A 20,438-nucleotide genomic window follows, 5' to 3' on the forward strand; every position below is an offset into this window, starting at 1 on the left:
TGGCTAAAAATGCTCATGAAATTTACATTGATTCATATGCGGTTTCTTGAAATTTACAAATAGATTAATGATTACTATAACAAGTAAGGAAGGCTAAGTTCGGGTGTAACCGAACATTATATACTCAGCTGAGAGCTATGGAGACAAAATGAGGGAAAATCACCATGTAGGAAAATGAACCTAGGGTAACCCTGGAATGTGTTTGTATGACATGTGTATAAAATGGAAGGTATTAAAGAGTATTTTAAGAGGGAGTGGGCCATAGTTCTATAGGTGGACGCCTTTTCGAGATATCGTCATAAAGGTGGACCAGGGGTGACTATAATGTGTTTGTACGATATGGGTATCAAATTAAAGGTATTAATGAGGGTTTTGAAAGGGAGTGGTTGTAGTTGTATATGTGAAAGCGTTTTCGAGATATCGACGAAAATGTGGACCAGGGTGACCCAGAACATCATCTGTCGGGTACCGCTAATTTATTTATATATGTAATACCACGAAGAGTATTCCTGCCAAGATTCCAAAGGCTTTTGATTTCGCCATGTAGAACTTTTTCATTTTCTTCTACTTAATATGGTAGGTGTCACACCCATTTTAAAAAGTTTTTTTCTAAAGTTATATTTTGCGTCAATAAACCAATCCAATTACCATGTTTCATCCCTTTTTCGTATTTGGTATAGAATTATGGCATTTTTTTTTATTTTTCGTAATTTTCGATATCGAAAAAGTGGGCGTGGTCATAGTCGGACTTCGGCCATTTTTTATACCAATACAAAGTGAGTTCAGATAAGTACGTGAACTGAGTTTAGTAAAGATGTATCGATTTTTGCTCAAGTTATCGTGTTAACGGCCGAGCGGAAGAACAAACGGTCGACTGTGTATAAAAACTGTGCGTGGCTTCAACCGATTTCGCCTTTTTTCATAGAAAACAGTTATCGTCCTAGAATCTAAGCTCCTACCAAATTTCACAAGGATTGGTAAGTTTTTGTTCGACTTATGGCATTAAAGGTATCCTAGACAAATTAAGTGAAAAAAGGCGGAACCACGCCCATTTTGAAATTTTCTTTTATTTTTGTATTTTGTTGCACCATGCCATTACTGGAGTTGAATGTTGACATAATTTACTTATATACTGTAAAGATATTAAATTTTTTGTTAAAATTTGACCTAAAAAATTTTGTTTAAAGTGGGCGTGGTCGGTTTCCGATTTTGCTAATTTTTATTAAGCATACATATATTAATATGAACAACGTTCCTGCCAAATTTCATCAAGATACCTCAACATTTACTCAAGTTATCGTGTTAACGGACAGACGGCGGGCGGACGGACGGACGGACATGGCTCAATCAAATTTTTTTTCGATGCCGATGATTTTGATATATGGAAGTCTATATCTATCTCGATTCCTTTATACCTGTACAACCAACCGTTATCCAATCAAAGTTAATATACTCTGTGAGCTCTGCTCAACTGAGTATAAAAATATTCGGGAAATATTTGGTGAACAAGAAATAAACAATCAAATTTTACCGCACACACTTTTTATTTCTGTTTTGCTTTTAAAATATTTTCATAACAACAGCAATATTTCTTGTAGTATTGTTGAAATATCCAAAAGTAACATTGCTTAAATATGTCACATTATTTTTTCAAATTTAGATCATTAGAGATGGTCGAATTTCTAACTTGGGCGAAAACAATTTAACCTCTACCGAAAGGAAAAACTGATATTTTTTTTTGGCCCACCTTAATGTACATAAGTGTCTGCATGCACAAAAAGCAAAAAAAAAAACAAAATTAATAAATGTATTATTCTTACCGGGTTCAGTAGAGTTGATATAGCATAAAAAACACCAACGTTCATGCCATACGAAATTAGCAATAAAATGTAATTCCGATTGAGAACCAAATTCTTCAGTGATCCCATGAATGAGACCTCAGGGGTTGTCGATTGCGTATTTTGGCGCTTTGGATTGGGCGGTGTTGGCGGTTTATCCTTAAAAACTAGTGATGTAATAAAAAGTGTCGAAATTAAACAAACATGAAATTCCAAAATTAACCACTTAAGAACGCTTTAATGCATGAAATATTCTCTTACATAAAAACATTAGCACCAATAAGATTGTTGTAAAGACTGCAAAACTGGAAAACATAAACAATAAATCGCTGCCAATCGCGCTAAGATCATCCGAGTTATCTACTAAAATAGGAGGCAGCACAAAGCCCACGGCAATGCCCAGCTGCAATGGGAAAAGGAGAAAAGAATTAAATTATGTAAAAAGAACAAAGTAATGATCATTGTAAACCTTAACAAGTAGCGCAACTAACAGCTGATTGCTCAAAATTAAAAAGATCGAGCTGCATGTGTTTTACTTTTAGCGATTGTGAACAAAAATTTTAAATTTATTCGAAACAGATTAGGTTGAAATTGATCCACACGCAGCCAGCAAACAGTCTGAATGGGGCTCCCACGCCTCCTGGGAAGAGTTATTGTTTAATTATTTTTTGAATCGTCTTTATGACTCAATCACGTCAGAGCCGATTAAGGGAGTTCGATGAAATTTGACAGAAAAATAGTAGTCTCTAAAGATCTCATGAATAAATTAATGGTAATCTTTTTTTGATCGTTAATTGTAATGCTTATAACTTTTAGTATATTAACTTTGACCAATTATATTGATTCTTGCGGTCATATAAATATACGAATTAAAATTCCCTTCCGTTCTTATTAGGATCATTTGTGATACGATCAAATTCCATATCTGCTACAAATCTTTGAGCTGGAGGAATGCGAAATAATTTCGAACCTTTCTTTGAATTATTGGGACTATTTTGGGATTCATTTGGAAACAAAATCGGATCATTTCGGAACTACATATTCCAGAAAAGTTTTGAAATTCGATACTTTATCAGGACCATTTCAATATTTATTTGGGATAATTTTTGGGTTATTACCGCGATTGCTTTTGGGGTCGTGTTTAGTGTTAGAACTTTAAGTAAAAGTTTCGATACCGGTGCTCGTATAAAATACTCGGATCAAAGTATCGATGCTAGTACTCATACTTAGTAAAGGGTATCGAGTTCAGTTAGAAATAAGTTTTTCTAAAAAGAGTCGCTCCTCGACAGGGGTGTGGCAAGCACTCTGAGTGTATTTCTCCCATGAAAAGCTTCCCAGTGAAAATTCAACCGCCTTGCAGATGCCGTTCAGAATCGGCATTAAACGTTTTGTGGAGAGATTAATTGAATAGAACTTATGTACTTTGCACCGGTTTTTGTTGTTGTAACAGTACTTCGCCCCATCCAATAGGTGCGACCACTCTCAAATTGCCATCAATATCCTCTAACAGGAGTCCAAAGAAACCTGCAGTTTCAATAGGGTTGGACCACAGAGAAAGAGGTGTTAGAGGCGTTGACTGCACCGGCCTTAGCGGCCGGCCAATTGCATTTTAAGTGGTAATGAACGTCTCTTTATCTTTACCGGAAGTGCTGCCAACAACAGATTTGAGGATTTTGTACGGCTCTGGATTCTAGGTACAATCATGGATGCATGCTCGCCAAGATGTAAATCCTGATCGAACGTCACGTCACATCCAGTATTTTTGATAGTCGGTAGAGTAATTCGATATGTAGACGTTAAACAAAAGCGGCGATAGAACACCACCGTGTTTAATTCTTCTGGGTTTAGATGTTACGTTCCTGAACTGCACCGATGCCTGCCGACCAGACAGATAATTTTCGGTCCACCTTTTGAGACTAGGACGAAGAGGGGACCCTAACAAGTCTTGCACTAACGTGCCGTGGTTAACTGCATCAAAAGCTCTTAATAAGTCTACTCACTCAGTACTCGTATCGTTCTATCGCTAGTCGTGTCCGAACTATTTTTGGAGAATATTTGGATCATTTCGAGACTATCTTCAGATTATTTTGAGATTCTTTTCGGACATATAGGAAAACATATCGGGACCATTCCGGGCCGTTTTGGGGCTTTTTGCGAATCATTTCAATATTGTTTTCGGCACGATTGCAAAAATATCTCCAGTTCATTTTGGAATTAAAATAAATAAATAAATAAAAAAAATTTTCTTGGATTTTTCAAGACTTTTTCGGAACCATCTACGGATTATTTCGGGATTATTTTAGTATCATACTATTGCTATATCTGCATAAACATATGAGGTGGGTTTTGTCGAAGGCTGAGGTAACATTCAGTCAATCCAGGGTCAAGTAGAGGTCCCACAAACCCCCACTTAATAAGAACACAGTTGTTATGTGTTAATGACGAATACACATATACACACGGCTTGATGGGTAGTGAGGGCAGCAGCTTTCACTACAAAGATGGAGGCGGCGGCTAACAGGCGTAGTAATAGCGGAGGGGTCGGTACGGTGGTTTAGCGGCGGTGCAGTAGCGGGCGGGTTGGTACGGTTGCCCGGGAGCAGCGGTGGGATCAGCGCGGCGGCCGGACGGCGGACAGTATTGGCGGACGGATTGGCACAGCGGGATTTGCGCAGTGGCGGGATTAGAACGGGGGCTGGACGGCAGACAGTATTAGCGGACGGATGGATGTAGTGGTATAGACGCAGTGACGGCACCAGCGAACTGGATGGACGTTGATAAGGTGACGGCGGCTAGCGGTCGTCGTAGCAGCGGTACGACGGCGGTTGGATAGCGGGCAGCTGACGGTCGTCGTAGCAGCGGCGCAACGGCGGTAGGATGGCGGGCGGCTGACGGTAGCAGCGCAACGGCGGTAGGATAGCGGGCGGCTGACGGTAGCAGCGCAACGGCGGTCGGATAGCGGGCGGCTGACGGTAGCAGTGCAACGGCGGTCGGATAGCGGGCGGCTGACGGTACGGGTACTGTCTCAGTTGTGGCGGTAGAGGGACCTGCGAGGAATGAAATGACAACAGCCAATTCGTCCTCTTTTATACTATTTTGAGTTGGCGTGCCGTGTGCAATTCTTGTTATTGCCAAATGCTATTCGCATGCATTGGTATGTAACTGCTGATGTTGTCGTGCCGTGTGCAAATTATGTATACTCTCAGGCGTAAGTGAAAAAGGGTTAGAGTGGGGGTCTCAGGCGTAGGAGAAAAAGGGTTACGGTGGGGGTCATACTATTGTAACGCTACGTTACAAACACCTCTTCCTCCCTTCACTTAGAACAGTTTTTTCAAATCAATACAATTCTAATCGAGACCAATAATATTTGGAATTTGGGTTAGCTATATGTGGGTCTAAGCGATTTAGGAAAACCGGAAAATTTTCAACCTATAAATAAAATTAAAGCTCCAAGAAATTGTATCTGTTATTTTTTTCCAACGGACTGAGTCGTGGGTAAAGGCTAATACATAAATGGCGATGCATTCAAGGACTGTTCAGCTAAGTTGAATAAATTAAAAGTTATTCAGAGCATTGCAGAAAAGCCAACCACAGCAATGTGCATTTTGACTTTGATGAATCGTTTATATATGTAAATACTACTGTATGTATATGTGTCTATACGCATAGGCTTACGAGGATGACTACAAGCAGGAGAAAGCGAGATTGTTATGTAAGCATGGCCCTATCACCTCTATTGTGACATGCAGTTTTGAGCTTTCTCTTTTCTTCCATGGCTGTCACTCAGGACATTTTCAGATTGGCATACTGCCCATCCGTAATCTGGTCCTGTTTACACATGCAACAGCGGACATATTGAGTCATAATACCCCATACACATACATTCGATAGACGCAGCTAAATAGCGCCAGCGGAAGTTGCAGCTGGTTTCAAAATTTATATTCAGTGTAATCAATTTAGTGGCGCTCGTAAACCATAAAATTTTCACTCACTGAAAAAAAAAATTGACATTTTGGACACTGCTATAGAAACAATGCACCGAGTGCAATAATTCATTTTATCATGATGAAATCCATTAAACCATAAACCACCCACCAAAATGGCGATCGAACGTGATTTATGAATTGTAAAAAAGTGAAAAGAAAATATTTTAGTGTAAAGTAAAGACTTAACATAACTAAATGTCTTCGGTTGAGAGTAGAAAGTGAATTCGAATATAATACCTTTTTTCAAGTGATACCTGCACACTACGAATTACACATGTGTGCGTACGTACAACTACACTACCTTATATTTGCCAAAAAGTGCACATCGAATTCATTAAGTGGCTTTTTTAAGAACACGAAATTATTAATGCGAATTGCTGTATATTAGAAAATGCACTTCGCTACAACTACAATTGATTGCATAATTATCAGTACACACCCACCAGCATAAGGATCTTTTAAAATGTGTAAGTGTGCACAATTTGCCAATAAATACTTGAACTTTGTGTGCACATAAGGTTTCATACTAAATATGGTGATAACAAAGGGAGCAGCCAGCCTAGAGCAAAAGTGAAGGTCAAGATTGAATCAAGAACGGATGGCAAACAATCATAAAATGTAATTCTTGCGCTGCTCTTATTACTACAACGAGAATGCACAGTGTGCCACTATTCAACAACAATGTTCACATATATTTAAACGTTTTTTTTTTGGTTAATAATTGAGAGCACCTTCACTTGTCTCTCACAACGAAGTGCCAGCTAAAACCTGCGGGATTGTATTTTTTATGGCAAAGCACACTTAAATCCAATCTGGAGACATGCCTCAGCAACTCTAAGCCTTCATATTTGAACAGCATTATTCCTTCCAGCCAGTCAGCGGCATTCGTTTTTTCCAAAGCAGCGTGAAATTATTTTCCGAGCTTGCTGGAAACCCACGGTGTGCTCCCACTGTTGGGCGATAACATCAGGCCGAAAATGGTTCTTAGTGAGCAGTTGAGCGAGTCGCATGGGGTAATCATCATCTATTTGTTCCGGGAGCAGCATCATTGCATGCACTTTCTTCGATGCAAAGGAGAATATGCGTTTCTTAAAACCCACATGGTAGTGATTCGTGTCGATTTGTGGACCTCGTAGCTAGCGCATATCTACCACACTGATAATTTGCCTGCCATCGTGTTCAATTTGGTTTCGTGTTGCGGTAAAGTCAACCAACCTCAACCCGTTCGGAGCTGTCTTCCTCAAAGGCGGAGATGTCAACAATTGCCTTCATCAGTACATCAAAAAGCCGGGCAACTGGAGTCCGCTCATTCCGTTTGGTCTTCATCAGAAAAAAGAGATCCCAGCCGAGGCTTCTTACCATGATTTAGGTGACCTAATTTATGCAACTACAATGAATGCCATTCAGCAAATTTAGCAACTAAATACAAATTCAGACCAATTTTCCAATTTCAAATGAACTTGCGACTTTGAAAATTGATTTTGGCTTTTATTTAACAACAAAATTTTCATTTTAATTTACTTATAAAATTTATACTAAATTCGTATGAAATGGAATTTCTGCGTTCATCTTTTGCGGATGAATTTGTTATTGCTTTTCTTTAGTCGCCATCGTTCGTAGTTGGTACGACAATCGGCCTAAAGCGCTAAAAATAGAATTTCTAACATAAAATCGCATACAAATAAATAACGGTACCTATTTTAAAAGTACGAATATGTGTAGCGTAGTTGTGTGGCTGAGCCATGTGTATGAATAAATTTGTTAGTATGTAAGGTTAAGTGCACTGCAACCACCTCAAATTCTTATGTGTCAAAGCTTGTATAAAAAATTGTAACCAAATAAAATGAACAAAACGCTCAAATGCGAGTGAATCCGCTTTAGCATTGAGAAAGGCGCAAGGTCATATTAAGAGATTTGTTGTTGCTGGTATTTGCAATGCAGTTGACATTTCTACACATACTTTTCCATTCAAGGGAGCGAGGTGCAAGGAAATCAAATACATTACTCATACAAATGCATGTATGCATGCATGTGTATGTAAATATGCATTAACGTATGTAAAGCGTGTGCTTGTTTGTATGAGAGTGTGTTGGTATCTAATACATTGACACGCCAACAAGATACATACATTTCTATAACCACATAGATTGTCTTAGAAGGACATTTGTTACAGCAATCTATGGAAGCACATACATAAGTTTAGTATAAGTTTTTCTGTAATTCATGCATGTAAACATCTGTAAGTTTATGTCTGGTTAGTACATGGCATGAGAGGCAAATTGGGTGATTTTTATTGGACAAGTGCATGTTTAGCAGAAATTAAAATATCGTCGATGACAGCAAATATTTTAACATACGATTATATTTATATTAATTACAGTTCAGAAGTGCAAGCGTTCGTATTCTTTACATACATACACATACATGTACATCTTCACTTCCCGCCTAGTTGATCTTTAACCGGCTATATCCTTGAGTTTTGCCGAAATGCAATAAACTCACATGAAAGAAGTAAGGAAGTCGTTTAATCAATTCAAGGAAAAAGAGTAATAAATTCTCAAATAGAAGCGACATGTTAAAGGCGGAATTTACTTGGTTTAGTGTAAGAGTAATCTAAATGGGATTTATCGGCCAAAGGGTTACGTCGCTGCTTTCTTTCGGGTTAAAACTTTTATTTGTATGCAAATTTTTATTTCTTTTTCTATTTTCTGAATATTTGATTACTTCATGAATGTGAATGTTATTTATGTATATATATATATATGTAAATGCAAATAAATTTTTTTTGGAAAATTCAAAATCTTCTTACTAATTTTCAAATGACGTTTGGTAACAGAAAATTATTCTCAAGGTCCTTCACTATGCTAGTCGCTGGCAATAAACTTTATATGTTAAATTTACACGCAGACCAAAAAAACAAGTGACGCTAAATTTGCCCATATGTTTTTGTGTAAACACATGTGCGGTGGTGCAATGTATACACGTGTGTTTTTATATGTATAGATTGATGCATCACATCGTTTTTGTAGCATCTAGGGGACCATGGCGCATGAGCAATATTTTACAATTCTTTGTGACGTTTACCATCAGATAAAAATTGTATAGTCATACCGCTCATTTACTTCAATAGCGTCATAACTCAAAAAACATACTTTTCCAAGAGAGCCATTCAAAGATTTTAACTGCCATATGTTGCGCATATTTTCATTTTTATAGCACGTGGTCAATTTTAAACGGATCACAAAGATTTTTTTATATAACATAGATCATGTTATTGGGTACGTTTGTATGTTATTAACTCGAAATTCATGTTTTTTGAGTTATGACACTATTGAAGTAAATGAGCGATACGATTGTAAATTAGTACATAAAATAATAAAATCTCTTTCTTTTTCATTACCATTGATTGACGAGTAGTTAAAATATATTAAATATTATATTATTGAAATAATATTTCACAATGCCGGAAAATGAGCAAATAATAAAATAATTAAAAAAAAAATTTTAGTTAAACGGTTTTATTGAAAACAATACTAACACGATAATTAACTAAAAGCGTTGGGCGCGTGAAATTTCTAAAAATGTGAGGCGTAGCATAACCTGATTAAGGTTCAGTTGGTCTTATATATGATCAATAGAAATTTGACGCGTCCAGCGCTTTTATTTAATTGTCTGATCAACGCCCTAGATTGATGAGGAGTGTGATGACTAGTACCTAGGACCTACCTAATTATTTTATAGCTTTTGGTATTATTATTACATCATGTAAGTATTGTTTTCAATAAAACCATTTAACTTAAAAAAAAATTTTTTAATTATTCTATTTTCAAGTTTTTAGTCTTTATTTAATAGTTCATTTAGTGACTCATTATTACAAGGACTATTTCCTGACAATTTATTACAATCTAAGTCTTCAATACATTATCCTTCCAAAGACTTTACTAGACTCTGCGCCACGTATGCTTGATCCTCCTCCGACTCCAAAATATTTTGATGTCACTTCTACCGGACTGTATGTAATATTTCTTGCAAATATGAGCCAAATCGGACATCATAGGTCGCTTTCTATTCATATATGTATTATGTGTTCCAAATATGAGCCAGATCGGACCACAAATACGATTTTTGTGAATATCTCGATCCTACGATTTTTTTCATAGGTCTCTTTCTATTGTATGTATTACTTACTTACTTACTTAATTGGCGCTTAACCGTCTAAACGGTTATGGCCATCCAACAAGGCGTGCCAGTCGCTCCTTCGCTCCGCCAACCGGCGCCAATTGGTCACACCAAGGGAGTTTAAATCGTTTTCCACCTGGTCCTTCCAACGGAGTGGGGGCCGCCCTCTACCTCTGCTTCCATAGGCGGGTTCCGATAGAAACACTTTCTTGGCCGGAGCATCATCTTTCATTCGCATAACATGGCCTAGCCAGCGCAGCCGCTGCGTTTTAATTCGCTGGACTATGTTGATGTCTGCGTATAGCTCGTACATCTCATCATTAAATCTTCTTCGGTACTCGCCATCGCCAACGCGTAGAGGTCCATAAATCTTTCGAAGAACTTTTCTCTCGAACACTCCCAAAGCCGCTTCATCTGCTGTTGTCATGGTCCATGCTTCTGCCCCATATAGCAGGACGGGTACGATAAGTGACTTGTAGAGTATGATTTTCGTTCGCCGAGAGAGGACTTTACTTTTCAATTGCCTACCTAGTCCAAAGTAGCATTTATTGGCAAGATTGATTCTTCGCTGGATTTCAGTGCTGATGTTGTTGCTAGTGTTGATGCTGGTTCCCAAATAAACGAAGTCTTTTACTATTTCGAAATTATGGCTGCCAACAGTAGCGTGGTTGCCAAGGCGCATATGCGCTGACTCTTTGCTCGATGACAGCAGGTACTTCGTTTTGCCCTCATTCACCATCAAACCCATCTTTACCGCTTCTTTTTCCAGCTTGGAGTAAGCAGAACTAACAGCGCGGGTGTTTAAGCCGATGATATCAATGTCATCAGCATATGCCAGTAATTGCAGTAATTGCACGCTTTTGTATGTATTATGTGTTCAAAATATGAGCCTGATCGGACCACAAATACGATTTTTGTGAATATATCGATCCTTGCGCCACCTAGCGGCGATTTTTTTCATAGGTCGCTTTCTATTGTATGTATTATGTGTTCCAAATATGAGCCAGATCGGACCACAAATACGATTTTTGTGAATATCTCGATCCTTGCGCCACCTAGCGGCGATTTTTTTCATAGGTCGCTTTCTATTGTATGTATTATGTGTTCCAAATATGAGCCAGATCGGACCACAAATACGATTTTTGTGAATATCTCGATCCTTGCGCCACCTAGCGGGAATTTTTTCTTATTATTGCATTGTCATCGGGTTCTGAACTATATTCCAAGTTTAATGCTTGTAGCTTATCGGGAAGTTACTTAAATTTCAATTACAAAATTCGTTCACATCGGCCGTGCATGCGGCCGTGCGGCCTGCCTGTCAAGTCAAGCTAAATAAAACCGTTTATAAAAATGGTTCATTCCTCGCAAATGCCGGAATTTTCAACAAGTGAAATTGCATTTGTAAAAACAAAACGGGATACGAATTAGATTGATGCCGATAATTCTATAAATTCTATAAGTAATAATAATATTTAATGTATGTAGATTGTCTGACCGGCTGGGACTTCTCCAATTTTTCAATCAATAGCGAAACTGAACGACCTAAAGTCAGTAGCTTTATGAGCTACTAATGTCAATACGCACTTTTCGTAAAGATTTCTCAAATGAAAGTTTCGGACCATATACACTTCCATTGATAGATTATGGTGACGAATTATTGAAGACGAATCCTGAATTTAAAGCAACTTGTAGTTTTAATGGCCAAACAGTTCTTGGAAAACCAATTGTAACAGAGGCAGACAGATTTACCTTGCTAGGCAGAGATTTTTTGCGTGCATTTGGATTCGAGCTAGTTGAAAATAAATATTTTTCAATGACAGGTGTTAATTTCGTGAACTCATATAATGAAATTATAAATCAAATTAAAAGTGAATTTTTTGAAGTTTTCAAGACTGGATTAGGAAGATACAAATTAGGAACTGTAAGTTTTGAAGTAGATAACGAAGCGACCCCAATTTTTTATAAACCCGTACTATTCCTTTAGCCTGGAAAACAAAGTTCGAGTTCCAAATAAATGAACTCATTTAGAGTGGTATTTTGATACCCGTTGATCATTCTGATTTAGTTACGCCTCTAGTCCCAGTGATCAAACCTATTGGTAAGTTAAGGGTATGTGGGGATTATAAAACCACTATTAATAAATTCTTGTCAAATTTCAAATATCCGTTGCATAGAATTGATCATATTTTTGCTTCGATGCAGGCTGGACAAATCTTCATCACATTGGATCTGTCCGATGCATACAATCAACTTGTTTGAATAAAGCACAGTTTTTGCAGAAAACACAATTTTTTGAGGAATTTTGTACGAAATCAAAATTTCTTACTTTTGTAATACAAATAATTACTGGCAAATAGAGCTGCCGAAAAAGCGAGGTTATATTGTTGACATCGCCTTTATTATTGCATTATGGAGGTTACTTTATAATACTTTTAACATTCGTGCTTGTTTGAGTTTTCAACTTTTCAAATATATTTGCTTGAAAATTAAGGAGAAGAGCAATTCGTAAATCGGCGAATATTTTCGGTTTTCCATGGAATGCCGTTGTGTTAACCAGGCATGCTTAACGAACGAAACGATATCATTTCGTTACGATAATCAACGCTAATAAACGAAACGAAGTCACTTCGTTTCGTTTATTAACGTTAAGATCGTCAAATTAACGTTAATTTGTCGTTCTTAACGTTAATAAACGAAACGAAATGACTTCGTTTCGTTTATTAACGTTGATTATCGTAACGAAATGATATAGTTTCGTTCGTTAAGCATGCCTGGTGTTAACAGTGCTTCGCTCCATTCAATGAGCACGACCACTCACAAATTGATATCAAAGTCCTCTAACGGGAGTCAAAGTAAACTGGCAGTTGCAACAGGAATAGGAATAGGAAGATTGGTGTTAGAGGCGTTGGTTCCACATTACAATTGAAAAGATGGTTGGTATTATGTGGGGACACAACGCATGTAGGACTTATATTTTATATGTCGGGGTTGAATCTGGACAAATAAGAGTTTAACCTGTTACAGTATCCAGATCGAAGTTGAGCTAGAGTGACGCGCGTATCCCTAGGGAGAGTGCGTTCCTCTTCTGTGAGTTCTGGGTAATTTTCTTTAAGAACTGGATTTGCCGGTAAATTCCTGACATAGAGGTCCGACGCCTGTTTGTAGATATCACTGAGGACCCGCTTGTGTGTTTTGCTTCAGACAGTTGTGTTCTCAGGTGCCGTATTTCCTCATAATGATTTCGGAGATGACCCCTTAAGCCCCTGGGAAGTGTAGCCTCATCAATCAGATGTCTGTCGGAATGCCACGTTTCTGGGTATTTAACAGAAACTGTTTGTTCAGCATTTTGTTTCTCTCCCCAATGGGGAGTACTCTCGCCTCATTGTGCAGGTGGTGTTCTGGGGACATAAGAGGCACAGCCTGTAGCGGTTCTGAGGGCGAGAATTTGGCAGACCTGTATTTTCTTCCAGTCGTGTTGTTGTTGTTGTTGTAGAGGTCGTGTTTCCCTTGGTAGTGTGCTTTCTTCTTCTGCAAGAGTAGGATATTGTATATTGATAACGGGGTTCACCGGGCGCGTCCTGGCAAAGGCATTTACCGATTCTGTGTGAATTCTGTTTAGGGCCTCCTTATGCTTGTCTGAATCAAACGGCTGTGTCGGCAGGTGCCGGATTTCGTTATAGTGCTTATGGAGACGTTCCCTAACAACCGTGGTGGCAGGGAAACATCAAGCGGATAGCTGTTTATCTCAGAAACTAATTCGTCAATAGAAGGGCCATATCCCGTTGACATAATTGTGCAGTCGTCGGCATAGGAAATGATTGTAATTCCATCTGGTGGGGAAGAGAGTTTTGATATGTAGAAATTTAATAGAAACGGGAATAGGCCAACACCTTGTGGTACCCCCTGGTTAATTTTCCTATTATTTATTTATTGTTTTGTGTCTATTTGTAGTTGTGTGTTTGTCTTGTGTACATGTGTGATTGCTTTGTTTCTGGTAAACAAATTTTAAAGGCTCGAATATTGTGTCGGAAATTGTGTTTATCTGTTCGTTTATTATTCTACCGTCGAATGTTTTCTGTTTGTAGATTTCCATGTTTTCGAGTACCTTGAGACGTCGGCCTTTTGCTTGTATGTGAAGAACCCTAACCGTTTTATTGGTGTTTGCTGTGGAACAATCATTTCCAACCATGTGATTCGCGAAGTTAAGTGTCAACTAATGGTGACTTAAAACCATAACCAGATAAAACAAATGATCGAACCTACCTTATGGAAATCAATGTAATCGATTAATGGTGCCATACTATAACCCTAACGCCACAACCATTCCATAGCCAACCAATTGGTTTTTGGTTTCTCGCCATATCCATAACCTAAAAATATTTGAGTTGGTGAATTTAATAACTTTTTGTATATATTATATTTTATGGTGGCCTAAACACATTGTTTTGGGTACGTTGTGTAATTTTTTCCGTTTTCTTCATTTTTATGAAATTTTCACGATTTTAAGGTTAAGGCACCATTAATCGATCACATTGGAGATGATTATGGATATGGGTATGGTTACGACTAAGGAAGTTTAATTAGCCCTTTAGACTCTGGTCTAATGTTTGGATTCCGTGTTTTTTTGTTGTAATCTCTAATGTGCTCTCTGAACCTTGTTCTTATTTGCCGTCTTGTTTGTCCTATGTAACTATGTTGGCATTCACAGGTAAGCTTGTATACGCCGTGTCTGCTAAACGGATCCTCGGAGTTAGTGTTAGTTCTTAGTTTCCGCCCTAGATTGTTCGATGTTTTGAACGCTGTGTTAATGTTGTATTTTTTAAAAAAGCTGCCAATTTATACATATGTTGCTTTTCCAGTATATGTCATAGTCGTCCAGGTGTTATTATTTTCCTTTTCATTATTTCTTTTTGCGTCTGCATGCGCCCTTCTGAGCTTATCTGCTAGTGCTTTTTTATATCCGTTGTTTGCAGCAATGTTATATATTAGTTTCAAGCTCTCTCTTATATGCTTCTTGTGTAAGATGTGTTCTTTCAAGTCTATGTCCTCCGTCTTTTTCTTTATTTTTTAATGTTGCATAAAATTTGCCTTTATAAAAATTGGGTGGTTTGATAGTAATTGAAAAAATATTTTCACACGGGATCATATTTACGTACATGTCTACAGTTTTTCCGCAAATGAGCACTAAGCACAATGATATTCGTTGAGTCTTGGGTGTGGTCAACCTCATTCAGTCTAGTTGAACTTTGCTATTATACCCCCCACTAAGAGTTTTACTGCTGTTCGCTGCCACTGATAACGTTCTTCCAAACGAAGGACATGCGCTAACACGTCTACTCAAGCACTTAAATTGTTTTGGAAACAAAATGCTTTCAGATGAGCAGAGAGAAAAAGTTTCAAATTAAAATGTAAAGTGACTTTTTATTCAGACAACTGAGTTCGCAGAAACGAGATACCAATGCGAGGGAAACCAATGAGAAATTTCATTTCATGGCTGCTTTTAAAATGAAAAAGTAATTAAAAAAGTTACGACATTCGTACCAAAATAGTGTTCACTTTACAGTTTTTTATGACGCTCAATAAAAGAAAACCTAACTGTATAATTGACAAAAAACAGGGAAACAGTTTACGCTTGATTGCAAATCAAATTATTATCAAACTTAATAAAAACAAGTAAGGAAGGCTAAGTTCGGGTGTAACCGAACATTACATACTCAGTTGAGAGCTATGGAGACAAAATAAGGAAAATCACCATGTAGGAAAATGAACCTAGGGTAACCCTGGAATGTGGTTGTATGACATGTGTATCAAATGGAAGGTATTAAAGAGTATTTTAAGAGAGAGTAGGCCATAGTTCTATGGATGGACGCCATTTAGGGATATCGCCATAAAGGTGGACCAGGGCTGACTCTAGAATTTGTTTGTACGATATGGGTATCAAATGAAAGGTGTTACTGAGCATTTTAAGAGGGAGTGGGCCTTAGGTCTATCGGTGGACGCCTTTTCGAGATATCGCCATTAAGGTGGACCAGGGGTGACTCTAGAATGTGTTTGTACGATATGGGTATCAAATGAAAGGCGGTAATGAGTATTTTAAAAGGGAATGTGCTTTAGTTCTTTAGGTGAACGCCTTTTCGAGAAATCGTCATAAAGGTGGACCAGGGGTGACTCTAGAATATGTTTGTACGATATGGGTATCAAATGAAAGCTGTTAATGAGTATTTTGAAAAGGAGTGATCCTTAGTTCCATAGGTGGACGCCGTTTCGAGATATCGCCATTAGGGTGGGCCAGGGATGACTCTAGAATGTTTGTACGATATGGGTATCAAACGAAATGTGTTACTGAGCATTTTAAGAGGGAGTGGGCATTAGGTCTATAGGTGGAGGCCTTTTCGAGACATCGCCAATAGGGTGGGCCAGGGGTGACTCTAGAATGTTTGTACGATATGGGTATCAAACGAAAGGTGTTACTGAGCATTTTAAGAGGGAGTGGACATTAGGTCTATAGGTGGACGCCTTTTCGAGATATCGCCATTAGGGTGGGCCAGAGGTGACTCTAGAATGTTTGTACGATATGGGTATCAAACGAAAGGTGTTACTGAGCATTTTAAGAGGGAGTGGGCATTAGGTCTATAGGTGGACGCCTTTTCGAGATATCGCCATTAGGGTGGGCCAGGGGTGACTCTAGAATGTGTTTGTACGATATTGATATCAAATTAAAGGTATTAATGAGGCTTTTAAAAGCGAGTGGCCCTTAGATGTATATGTGAAGGTGTTCTCGAGATATCGACCAAAATGTGGACCAGGTGATCCAGAAAATCATCTGTCGGGTACTGCTAATTTATTTATATATGCAATACCACTAACAGTATTCCTGCCAAGATTCCAAGGGCTGTTGATTTCGCCTTGTAGAAATTTTTCATTTTCTTCTACTTAATATGGTAGGTGTCACACCCATTTTACAAAGTTTTTTCCAAAGTTATATTTTGCGTCAATAAATCAATCCAGTTACCATGTTTCAACCCTTTTTTCGTATTTGGTATAGAATAATAGCATTTTTTTCATTTTTCGTAATTTTCGATATCGATAAAGTGGGCGTGGTTATGGTCGGATTTCGGCCATTTTTTATACCAAGATAAAGTGAGTTCAGATAAGTAGGTGGGCTAAGTTCAGTAAAGATATATCGGTTTATGCTCAAGTTATTGTGTTAACGGCCGAGCGGAAGGACAGACGGTGGACTGTGTATAAAAACTGGGCGTGGCTTCCACCGATTTCGCCCATTTTCACAGAGAACTGTTACCTTCATAGAATCTATGTCCCTACCAAATTTGAGAGGGATTGATAAATTTTTGTTCGACTTATGGCATTAAAAGTATTCTAGACAAACTAAATGAAAATGGGCGGAGCCACGCCCATTTTGAAATTTTCTTTTATTTTTGTATTTTGTTGCATCATATCATTACAGGAGTTGAATTTTGACTTAATTTACTTATATACAGTAAAGATATTAAATTTTTTGTTAAAATTTGAATTTAAAAAAAAATTTTTTTAAAAAGTGGGCGTGTTCTTCATCCAATTTTGCTAATTTTTATTTAGCACATATATAGTAATAGTAGTAGCGTTTCTGCCAAATTTCATCATGATATCTTCAACGACTGCCAAATTACAGCTTGCAAAACTTTTAAATTACCTTCTTGTAAAAGTGGGCGGTGCCACGCCCATTGTCCAAAATCTTACTAATTTTCTATTCTGCGTCATAACTGCAACCCATCTGCCAAGTTTTATCGCTTTAACCGCCTTTGGCAATGAATTATCGCATTTTTTCGGTTTTTCGAAATTTTCGATATCGAAAAAGTGGGCGTGATTATAGTCCGATATCGTTCATTTTAAATAGCGATCTGAGATGAGTGCCCAGGAATCTACATACCAAATTTCATCAAGATACCTCAAAATTTACTCAAATTATCGTGTTAACGGACGGACGGACGGACGGACGGACGGACGGACCGACGGACGGACGGACGGACGGACGGACGGACGGACATGGCTCAATCAAATTTTTTTCCGATCCTGATTATTTTGATATATGGAAGCCTATATCTATCTCGATTCCTTTATATATGTACAACCAACCGTTATCCAATCAAACTTAATATACTCTGTGAGCTCTGCTCAACTGAGTATAAATATATTTAGAGTTCGGAAATTCACGTTGTCATAAATAACGTAAGTATGCACTCACCTGATTTCCAAAGACGCCCACACTGCAGGCCGACGACACTTGATGAGGTCCAAACCAAACGGCAGCGATTTGGGCTGGCAATGACAAAATGCATACCTAAAATTGAAAGTATGAAAAGAAATGTAAAAAAACAAGTAAGTAAGGCTAAGTTCGGGTGTAACCGAACATTACATACTCAGCTGAGAGCTTTGGAGACAAAATAAGGGAAAATCATCATTTAGCAAAATAAACCTAGGGTAACCCTGGAATGTGTTTGTATGACATGTATATCAAATGAAAGATGTTAATGTTTATTTAAAACGTAGTGGGCCTTAGTTCTATAGGTGGACGCCTTTTCGAGATATCGCAATAAGGGTGGACCAGGGGTGACTCTAGAATGTGTTTGTACGATATGGGTATCAAATTAAAAGTATTAATGAGGGCTTTAAAAGGGAGTAGCCCTTAGTTGTATATGTGAAGGCGTTTTCGAGATATCGAACGAAATGTGGACCAGGGTGACCCAGAACATCTTCTGTCGGGTACCGCTAATTTATTTATATATGTCATACCACGAACAGTATTCCTGCCAAGATTCCTAGGGCTTTTGATTTCGCCCTGCAGAACTTTTTCATTTTCTTCATCATCATCTTCATTCAAAGTAAGTTCGGATAAGTACGTGAACTGAGTTTAGTAAAGATATATCGATTTTTGCTCAAATTATCGTGTTAACGGCCGAGCGGAAGGACAGACGGTCGACTGTGTATATTAACGCTTAGGCAAAATATTTTCACACGATTGGGGTCACACAGAAATTACAACCCTTGGTTGGGAAAAAAGTGTCGAGTCGCTACGGTACATAGAAGCGGCTGCCGTGCGAATATACCTTATCCTACCCTTACCGAAAAAGAAAGCAGACTACCAAGGGAGGAACGAGTCACTCAGGCCTAACTTCGTTCTGGATACTGTAATAGTTAAAACCCTTACTTTTTCAGAATCAACCCCGACATATGTACGTAACGTATGTCCTGCATGCGATGTGTCCCCATATGACACCAACCATCTTTTCAATTGTAATGTGGAACCTACGCCTCTAACACCTTTCTCCCTATGGTCCGCCCTGGTTGAAACTGCGAGTTGCTCTATTAAAAAAAATATATTTGTATTTTCGTTGGAAAATTATTACAAAACAGCAACGTTTTTGATACATTTTTCAATTTGGGCATCGTTTTCAATTTCAAAATTTTAAATAATAATTAAGTTAGGTCTCTGATAAATAACGAGCAGATAACGAATAATTTCATATTTGTGCAAACCATTTAACTTGCTAAATCAAGCAGTATGAGAATAAATTGATATATATTATTTGGAAGAACGATAACAATACAACAACGAAAAAATTTAAGTTTTTTTTTTTATTTAGAACTACATCAATTCCAATTGTATTTAAAGAAAGGGTAAATGTATTTTAGCAATAATTAAGTGATCATGAAAAATGAATTTATCAAAGTGTACTCAACAAAGTGTGATTGACAGTTGTATGTGAATCTAATAAAATGGACTATTGAGTCAACAGTTGTAAACAAACAGAATTAACCCTTTAACCTCTCATGATAATGAAATGGTATATTAAGCTTGTAACGAATCTCAAAATTGTAAGTCCTTAAAGAAGACGAGATAGACCTACCAATAAGTATACCGAAATCTTCAGATTGACAATCAGGTTTGATTGCGCCATGTCTGCCTGCCGGTTTGAACGCAAACTAGTCCCTCAATTTTTAAGATACATATCTTGATAAAATTTGGTTAGCCGGCATATTTTAATGTATCCGATTAGACGTTTGTCGGAACCAGCTGGATCAGACCACTATATCATATATCCCTCATACAACCGATTGTTAAGACTTATAAGAAGCTTGTTGCAATTGCTGTCTCCTATTAGACGAAACTATTTGGCTCTTGTAAGTGCGTTCTTTGGCCGTAAGTTGACAAAAGAGGTTAGCGATTCTGTACGGATGAGGATGAAGGTCCGCTTTTGATGCAGATTCATTCTTGTGATCAACTGAGGGGTCACTTGAGTGCTGCTGCCACATATCATTACAGTGCTTGAAAAAATTTCTTCTTACGAGCATTTGTTTTAGGGGCGGTTCTGTATCAAAAAGATTACTGCTATCAGTGTTAGCAATATAATGCTCATGGGAGCTTCCATGAGAAAGA

General features: G+C 37.9%; 1 protein-coding gene across 5 annotated transcripts in view; it reads right to left on the reverse strand.

The window, feature by feature from the left end:
* Window positions 1-20,438, reverse strand: part of HisT (Histamine transporter) — a 111,304-nt gene that overhangs the window by 40,575 nt on the left and 50,291 nt on the right. For 4 of the 5 annotated variants that reach the window (XM_067776950.1, XM_067776953.1, XM_067776951.1 and 1 more), the window contains exons 6-8: window positions 18,246-18,341; window positions 2,100-2,241; window positions 1,821-2,005 (exon numbers count right to left, since the gene is read on the reverse strand). In XM_067776950.1, coding sequence (XP_067633051.1) covers window positions 1,821-2,005; window positions 2,100-2,241; window positions 18,246-18,341 — 423 coding nt within the window. The remainder of the gene's footprint in view (window positions 1-1,820; window positions 2,006-2,099; window positions 2,242-18,245; window positions 18,342-20,438) is intronic. The other variant, XM_067776955.1, reaches the window with a different exon arrangement.

The sequence above is a fragment of the Eurosta solidaginis genome, chromosome 3 (genome assembly GCF_040869045.1).
Source record: "Eurosta solidaginis isolate ZX-2024a chromosome 3, ASM4086904v1, whole genome shotgun sequence".
Taxonomy (NCBI): Eukaryota; Metazoa; Arthropoda; class Insecta; order Diptera; family Tephritidae; genus Eurosta; species Eurosta solidaginis.